This window comes from Hipposideros armiger, unplaced genomic scaffold, assembly GCF_001890085.2.
Source record: "Hipposideros armiger isolate ML-2016 unplaced genomic scaffold, ASM189008v1 scaffold_439, whole genome shotgun sequence".
Lineage (NCBI taxonomy): Eukaryota > Metazoa > Chordata > Mammalia > Chiroptera > Hipposideridae > Hipposideros > Hipposideros armiger.
In genome coordinates, this window is record NW_017731789.1 from 915,635 (window position 1) to 925,581 (window position 9,947).

The 9,947-nt window shown below is 34.1% G+C and overlaps 1 protein-coding gene across 6 annotated transcripts in view; it reads right to left on the bottom strand.

The window, feature by feature from the left end:
- The window catches only part of ANKRD17 (ankyrin repeat domain 17), a 166,937-nt gene that overhangs the window by 77,442 nt on the left and 79,548 nt on the right, over window positions 1–9,947 (bottom strand). For all 6 annotated transcript variants that reach the window (XM_019665320.1, XM_019665321.1, XM_019665319.1 and 3 more), the window contains one exon: window positions 5,543–5,696. In XM_019665320.1, the coding sequence (XP_019520865.1) occupies window positions 5,543–5,696 (154 nt within the window). The remainder of the gene's footprint in view (window positions 1–5,542; window positions 5,697–9,947) is intronic.

Below are 9,947 nucleotides of genomic sequence, written 5' to 3' on the forward strand. Positions count from 1 at the left end.
AAGTAAATAGGAGATGAAAAAGAAAAACAAAGATAAAAAATTTTTAAAACTCAAAAAACAAAAACAAAAAAAGTAAATAGATGTAACTGCTTAGCAGAACAGAATAAATGGAAACGTAGATATCAAAGAGACAAGGCAATCAGCCCAACAGGAATCAGAAATTACAGGTACTAGATACAGGAGTGAGGCTTGGGGATGGAAACAGAGAGACTGGCTGAACACCTGTGAGAAGCAGTTGCATTTAAAGACTCCATCTGCAAACTGCACAGCCAGTTGATTATTCTCTAAAGAAAACAAACAAGAAAGGCTCTGGAGTAGGAGGCATCAGATATAGAGGAGGAAGAGATGAAGTATTAGATCGAAAATGAGGCATAAACAAACATGCATGATAAACAGTGAGATCCTCAGCCCCTTCCTGACACTTTCAATTCCCAAAATGCTGGCAGCCAGGTTCATAATTCACCATACAAAAACTGGCAACTGTGTCTCAAGAAACTGAACAGCAAAGAAAAGACTTAAAAGTATTGACATCTGGGGAGTTCTCAAAGAAATGCACAGGTCTCTGTCCTATCACTGTGTACTAGGAATTCTAAAATGTTCCCAAGATTACCAGATCTGGTATACACATTCTACATGATCCTTGGGACTGTGATTTCCACAGATTTTCTCCCCATGATTAGGTTATGTTATATGGCACAGCTGACCTGAAGATAGGGACATTATCTAGGTGGGCTTAATTTTATATGAGCCAATGAAGAGCAAAGAGATTTCTTTGGCTGGCTGAAGAAAAGGAAGTTAAAGATTCAAAGCATGAGAAGGGTTCCATGTGCCCTGTTGACGTGAAGATGGAGGAGGCCATGTGGCAAAGAATGTGGGCAACCATGAGATACGAGCAGCCGCAGCTGACAGTCCATAAGGAAATTGAGATCTTAGTCCTACAACTCCAAGGAACTGAATTGTGTTACCAACAATAAACTTGGAAGCAGACTTTCTCCTAGAGCCTACAGATGAAAACTCAACTCAGCTGACGCCCTGATTTCAGTACATGAGACACTGAACAAGACAATCTATTCCCACTGTGTGCCCTGATGTCTTACCTACAGAAACTAAGCTAGTAAATAAGTATTGTGGCACAAAACTATGTTCATGGTAAATTATTATGCTGTAATAGGAAACTTATATTACATATATAATATATATGATATATAATACATAAATATATATTATATGACATGTAACAACAGAATAGAAAACTATGTGATATATATAATATACAACTACATATAGACTATATATGCTATATAATAAGATACAATAAACACCAGTTGACAAAACATGCATGTTATTACCTTCTAATTTTACTTTTTATGAAATTGCTATTGACTACAAACAAAACCCAGGGTTCATCAGGCATTTGAAATCTTAAATGTGAAAGATAGCAAAAATATTCAAAATGAGATCAAAATCTTAAAATGCCAAAAATTCTAATGCTTTGGACATGGAGGAATAGGGAAAAGTAGCAGAGATCAGAGAATATCCTAAATAAGTGTGGCTTCAAACTTCTAAACTGCAACACCAAAAATTAGGAGACAATGGAGCAGTAATTTCAAGTCTGAAATAAAAGTGATTTTTAAACTAGAGTTCTATATCTAGTCAAACTACCAAGTATGAGGACAGCATGAAAGATATTTTGGACAAGGTCTCACAAAACTTTTATTTCTCAAGCATCCTTTCTCAAGACATCTAAACTGTGATCAATCTCAATATCACAAAAAAGAGTACCCCTATGTGATATATAAGGAAATATATACACCATGGACTATTACTGTCAAAGACAAAAAATAAACCTAAATCTGCTCAAATATCTGGAACTGAGTTCTGATTCATGAAATACAACACACAGAATACAACTGGCAAAATTCATAAAGTAGGACAAATGACTCAATTTTTTCAACAAATAGAAAAAAAGAAAGAAAAAGATTATGATTAAAAGACACTTAGAAAAATCATTACATCAAAAACATGTAGAACTTCTTTGAATCCTAACTCAAACTAACCAACTATAAAAAGACCATTACAAAACAACTGGGGAGCAACAAAAGAAAAATAAACAAATGGGACTACCTCAAATTAAAAAGTTTTTTCACAGCAAATGAAACCATCAACAAAATGAAAAGACATCCTATTGAATGGAGGAAGATATTTGCCAATGATACATATGAAAAGGGGTTAATGGCTAGAATTTATAGAAAATTCATAAACTCAATACCAAGAAAACAAACAATCGAATTAAAAGAGGACCTGAATAGGTATTTCTCTAAAGAGGGCGTAATGATGGTCAATAGACATATGAAAAGATGCTCACTAATGATCAGAGGAACGCAAATTAAAACCACAATGAGATATCACCTCACACTTGTCAGAATGGCCATCATCAATAAATCAACAAACAAATGTTGTGAGGATGTAGAGAAAAGGGAACCTTTGTGAACTGTTGGTGGGACTGCAGATTGGTGCAGCCACTATTGAGAGCAGTATGAAGGTTCCTCAAAAAATTAAAAACAGAACTACCTTACAACCCAGCAATTCCTCTCCAGGGTATTTATCTGAAGAAACCAAAACACTAATTCAAAAAGATATATGCTCCCCTGTATTTACTGTAGAACTATTCACAATAGCCAAGATAGGAAAACAACCAAAATGCCCATCAACAGACGACTGGATAAAGAAATTGTGGTACATATATAAATGGAGTAGTACTCTGCCATAAAAAAGAATAAAATCTTACCATTTGCAATAATATGAATGGACCTAGGAGTTATTATGCTAAGTGAAATAAGTCAGACTGAGAAACACAAATACCATTGGATCTCATTTATACGTGGAATCTAAAGAACAGAATAAACAAACAAACAAAACAGAAATAGACTCATGGATACACAGAACAAACTGATGGTTGCCTGAAGGGATGGAGGTTGGGGGAATGGGTGAGAAAAGTGAAGAGATAAAGAAGTACAAATGGCAGTTACAAAACAGTCACGGGGATGTGAAATACAATTTGGGAAATACAGCTAATAAGACTTAAAACTATGTATAATGTCAGTGAGTACTAGGATTCTCAGGGGGATCACTTCATAAATTATATAAATACCTGACCACTATGCTATACATCTGAAACTGATATAAAATAATACTGAATGTTAACTATAACTAAAAAATACATGTAGTCATGGAATGTACAGTATACAGAACATAGTCAATGGTATTATAATAGCTATGTATGGTGTTAGATGGGTAGCAGGCTTGTTGGGGTGATCACTTTCTGAGGTGTGTAAATGTCTAATCACTATGTTGTTTTGTACACCTGGAACTAATAAAAAAAACTGGGAAAATTTGAACACTGACAGGATACTGGGCAATATTAAGGAATTACTTTTTCTTTAGATATGCAATGGTATTACGGTTATATATATATATATATATATATATATATATATATATATTTAAAAGTTTTTAATTTAGAGGTACCTACTGAAGGGTTGTATTTATATATGAAATTATACGATGCTTTAAATTAACACAGGGGGCTAAGGAGTCAGCAGGGTAGCAATGTGTAAGGATGAAACAAGACTGTCCATACACTGATGGCGGGTGAAGCTGGATGATGGATATGCCAAGGGTTCATTATGTTGTTCTCTTTGGGTTTCTATATGAAAGTTTTCATTTCAAAAAGGAAGGAAATAAAGGAGGGGGGAGAGAAGTGAGAGAGAGAAGTGAGAGAGAGGAGGAAGGAGACAGGGCAGGCTAGCATGTTAGATACTGTAAAGAAAACAAAGAATGGGAAGAAATACAAAAATGAGAAAAATGAAGCAACTATTAGCAGGCTATGAAATGGAATTCTACCTCCAAAGGTAGCTCCTTTCAGCTAAAATCACTTGCGTGTAGCATCTCTGAACCTGGTTCTGACTCTCAGGGCCACAGAAAACAAATTTCCTTCTTGTATTCAACCTGAGTCTTCTTAATTTCAGAAGAAATATTCCTTGTTCCTCTTCTGGTATGTTCTCAAATAATTTCACTATCTTCTTTTCCCTCACATAAACTTTTATAGCAACATCAAATTTCTGGCTAAAAAATGCTAAATTATATCTCTACTATTCTGTACAAGTCGTTTTCTATACTCAAAGACAGGACCATGCACGTGCTCGTATGTTTTCATCTGTATTTGGTCAAGAACCCTTTAATAAGCCATTCTAGAATTTTACCCAGGACAGAAATCAAACTTAGCCAGGAGTTCTTCAAATATTTAGATACTGCGTTAAAAGATATTTACTGAAAGCATTACCAAATAGTAGTAGGTCAGTTTTATTCTTTAATTAAGTATCAATTTACATGCGTTGCTTACACAATATATAGCACATTGGGGTGCTCAACCATGAACAATTAATGCTCACAATATTTCTACTTTAAGAAAGTTAAGAAAACATGATTATTTAAAACGATCATAGAGATTTAGTGTAACTACTCTCTTATATTTAAGGCATATTATATGTATGGTGCTAAATATTTGATTTGCATATAACCTCTAATAAAAAACACTGTTCCTATGAAGACAATACAGTGATGATTCACTATACAGGGTTTCTAGAGACAGTCTGTGACAAAAAAATGGGGGGGAATTATATATATTCAGTTCTCATTATTCATGGTAGTTATGTTCTGTAAAGTTGATAGGAACACTGGGTTCCTTCGAGCCTCTGGGTCACAACACTTGCAATAACCAGTCAATATATAAGCTTGTTTTATGTGTGTTTTTATTTAAAGACAACCTTATTTAATATATAGGTGATTCATTAACACTGAACTCACGGCTAACAGCACTATAACTCATGCCTAAAAGAAGCTTATCTAACATGTATTTTCTCCATAAGGCACATCACAGCCTTCTCACATTTAGGAACACTGTTATCAGCATTACTCCTAGGGGCCATTTTAAACAGTGAAATTATCAACAAGAGGCACAAAAATGTGGCACTGAGTAGATCGTGAAAAGGACACTTGTTTACAGTATGAAAGCTGAAACAAGAAGGCAGAACATCACCTTATTCCACCTCAGCGGGGAACATGTGTGTAGGACGACTCAAATTTTTCACCATTCTGTGCATTTCTATGAAAGACTGAGAAAGTGCTGTGAGTACTAATTTGGGGGGCACAAATACATTTTATCAAGTAGGCAAATTCACAAATACGGAATTCGGGACTAAGGAAAATTGACTGTATAAGGGGACTAAGGGAAATTGTATAAGAAGTTCCTCTTTATAAGGTGGACAGCAACTGTATATTTTACTTGGTAATGAAAATGCTCGTATTCTTTAATGAAATGTTTCATGTTATTGTCTAGAAAATAATACATTAACCTTTATGGACAGTATTATCATAAATATCCAAGATCATACATTGATAATAACAAGAGTTTTTATAAGATTTATATGTAATTTTGGAAAATTAGGAAGACTTATTACATATGTAGAGTTTGCAGACTTACCTGCAGCTTCTAGTAAAGCTTCCAGTCTAGCTTGTGTTTCTGGATCTACTGTCCTGAGGTCTGCACCATCAGCAGTACCTGACAAGAGCAACTTGGAAGCCGTTTCCAGCATTGGATTTTCCAAATCATCCTGATCCAAAATGAAAGACTCCACCTAGAAAATAAACACACAAAAAAAAGGAAGGGAGGAATGAAAGGAGAAAGGGAAAATGGAAAGAGAAATAAACAGAAGGAAAAGGAAGAGGACAGGAAAAATATTTTAATGAAAATATCAATGATAATAAATGCAATGTAATCCTAAATAAACTCAATGGGATATATAAGCCCATTGCTTAACTATAGGAGAAAATTACATCTACAGAAGAACTTCAGAATGAATTACTCATGTGCAGTCTAATTTTTTTTCTAAAATCATGTCTTCTTTTCTATTTTAAATTGGTGGGGTGACATTTGGGTGGGGGTTTGGTGGTTATGAGGTTAACGTTTAGACTGAAAACTTTGGCTTACAGGAGCTAAATCAACCATTCTTAGGCATTTTGCTCTCAGGATCCCTTTATTACATTTATTAAGTACTGCATTCCCAAAGACTTCATATAAAGGTTACTTTTATTAATATTTGCTATATTAGAAATTAAACTACAATATCTAAAAAATCATATTTGTTAATATCACCACTCGATTCATCAGAAAAGAATTTAAGTTCTGGAAAGCTGTCAAGCAGGCCAAATACATTTTCAAAATTCTAATTTGTGCTTGAAAGCTTAATTTTATCACTGGCAACAAATACTGCCAATCATTTCCCTTAAAGTGACAGGCTCACTTATATAATTTCTGAGAACATCTGCCAAATACGCAAGTTTGATCAGTGTAGTGTGTCTGTCAGTTATATTTTCTAGCAAAAATGGCATTTCATGAAAAGAAAAATGGCTAATTTACCTTACACCTAAAAAAAAAAAAAGCCATACAAATGAGTTTCCTCCAAACACCATACTTTCGCATGCAACAGAAGTGTTTTATGTGTACTTCCCATTTTGTCATACACAGCAATATTAAAAGGACATGTACCGTATTTGCCGGCGTATAAGACGATTTTTTGGCCCTGAAAAATATGCCTCCAAGTGGGGGGTCGTCTTATACGCCAGGTACACTTCAGATAGACTGCCCATAGTGCTTGCCCCATGCCATAGTGGCCTCCTGATGCCCGCCCACTTCATTCCACATACCGTTCAGGCATCAGCAGCGCTGCTGGGTGTATGCTCGGCTGTTATGCGATTTTGCTGTTATGCGATTTTACCACACTCGCAAAATTGCACACAGCCGACCATACACCCAGTATGATAGCGCAAAATCGCGAATCGCGATTTATGTATGTTTGATTACATACAGCCTTGTGACAGTTTTCCTGCATGTCATAAGCATTTGAATATAAATTTAAATGTTGAAATCAAATCTGATATTGTTTTACCTTTTATTTGGTGTGTGGAAGGTGTGCGGAAGAGGGGGTAGTCTTATATGGCGAGTATATAACAAACTCTGTATTTTGAGTGGAAATGTTAGGGGGTCATCTTATACGCCCAGTCGTCTTATACGCCGGCAAATACGGTATTCAAAAGTGGAGGTTTCATAAAATTAATATATACTGCTTCATTAAGATAATTCTTAAGGTGAAACTGGCTGTTTTTTTAACTGTAAGTATACATGAAAGTGAAGAATATAATTATACTAGAACAACTTCAAGAATTAGAAAATAGCAAACTCTTAAGACACAAGGAAAAGTTTGTTTTGACAACCCTAATCATAGTGCTACTTAAAATAGGTATTAAGATATATTCTTTTCTGCTTGCTGATAAAAGATTATAATTTATATATATATATATACATATATATATATATATATATGTATATATATATATATAACCACTATTTAACATGATCAGGGAAAATTTATTTCACAAATCTAAGGTACTGGTAACTGCAATAACTAAAATAGATATAAAAGCAATCACCAACCTAGAACACACAATTATGCTCTTGTCTAGTATCTAGGCGTCAGAAATAAGAGAAAAAAAAAACTTAAAGAATTTATTCGTAGCCACCACAACGTCAGAAACTCTGTATTGTTCCATCTTTCAAAGTCACCTGTTTTGTAACCAGGCATAACTGCTATTATTTAATCAACATATTTACTATTGCAGGTTAAATTTGGGGCAATATGTTTCTCTCCAAATTTCCAAAACTAATGCAGTTTAACATGAAATGATTATTTCAGATTTTAATATTTCAAATACAAATAGACACAGAATACTCTGTAAATAATCTCAGAAAAAAACAAGATTAATTTTGTTTTTAATTTTAAATTATATTTAAAAGCAGAAGCAAAAGCATAAGTGTTATACTTTAAGGAGGTAGACCTTTTGGGTATGGTTTGGCCATAGCAAGGTGTGATTCAGAATTATAGCACGGTAAAAATTATGTCTTCCTATCTTTAACCATGGTCAAGATGAAGTCTTTCTTCTAAAGAAGAAGTTGCTTCACAATAAAATATTCTCTGTTAAACAGTAGCTACTATTTTTCAATCCAATTGAAGAAGACAAAGAAAGAAAAGGAAATAAACATGGAAAAATGAAAATAGGTAAAATGAACACATCAAAACTTAAATATTTTAAAGTTTTAGAAAACAAAAGATCTCAAAGAGTAATGGTTAAGTGCCAAATTAAAAGTACAGATCAGAGGTACTAAAACAGTTCAAAGGAGACACTGCATGCAGAAAGAATATGGAAGGATTTCAACCAAAATAACAATTTGTGTAAGAAAAGAAGAAAAGAAAGAACTGGCACTGCGACAAGTATAAAATTTCTATATGCGAGAACAGAGGGTTTGCTGTAGGAAAAGTCAGAAAGTTAGAAGTATTAAATTTCAATCAAAAGTGATTTCAGATACAAAGTCCTCTATTCCAGGTCGTATCTTAACTAAGATTGATAAAAACTCACTAAGAAAAAGGCATCTCAATCTCTTTATCAGGGATACTAAGTACAGAAATGTTTTTATTGACTTCAAACTTCTCCATAAATTCTAAGCTGATTTTTAAGCCCACTATTCTTAGTATAAAAAACTTGGTAACAAAAACAGTAAATTCAAATGACTATGAATTCTATATGTGGATTTTTTAAAGGTACTAGGATGAAAGAAAAGAATAGGAATGGATATCTATTATATCCTCCCCTCGTCCAGTTTAAGATTAATGAAAAAAAAAAAAAACTAATTTCAAGGATACTCTTAGAGTCTAAAGACCTAGGTACCATAACTACTTCAGCTGCTACCTAAGCAAGTCTCTCACTCATCTCTAGATTTTTATTCTGCATAATTTTTTTCATAAATTTATCACACATGACTTATTATATATATTTACTGATTTTGTAAACTTCAGGGAAACGGATTTGTTTGGCTGACTGATATATATCTGACAACTAGACTAGGCCCACCAAATTGTCAGGACTCAAATAATTTCTGAGTAAATAAAAGATGGTTTTAGGATCTTTCCCTTTCAGATTATAAAAGGCTGTAGTGTATACGAAGAAGGGAGAGTTTGTAACAAAAAATAAATTTAAGAGTATATTTTATAAATGTAGAGAAGTTGTACATTAGGTAGCAGGTAAGGCAAAATGCTATCTATCTTCACTGATTTATTATTTATACAGGACTGATTATACTAACCTCTATACTTTTGTACATATTAAATTCTTTTGGTTTTGAAAGATTAAAGGTTATGTTTTACTGCAGACTGCTTTTGTTTAATAAATATTACTATTTAACACTAATACTGTTTAGATTAACAAAAGTAATTATTTTTTGCTGTCTTCCCAAAATAAACTTTAACAAAATGGTTGATAATGTTAAGACAAGGTCTTTTAACAATGGTTAGGATTGAATGGATTGTTTATGCCATTGATGGTACTCCCAATACTTCTATGCTAAAAACACAGTCACATGCAAACTTGGAAATGCAGGGCCATCTGGACCATTAGCATTACTGTGAACATTAGCATTACATTTCAAATGAACTCCTCTTCAAAATAAATATATTATCACTGCCATGTTAGAGAAGAGGAGTCTATTTTTTAATAAACTGTTATTTCAAAGGATAAGGATATAATACTCTGATTAACTGGACATCATACATATAAACGTCGCTCAATTTAACAAATATTCACTACTCGGGCCAGCCGAGTGGTGCGATGGTTAAGAACTGGCTTGGGACGCCAGAGGGCCCCGGTTTGGATCCCACATATGAAGGCCAATGACACTGCCCTCCACAGCTAAGATGCTGAACAACAGCTCAACCTGGAGCTGGGCTGCCCTGAGTTGCCGGCGACAGCAGCATAGGCTGCAGCCCCTGTGGCAGTGG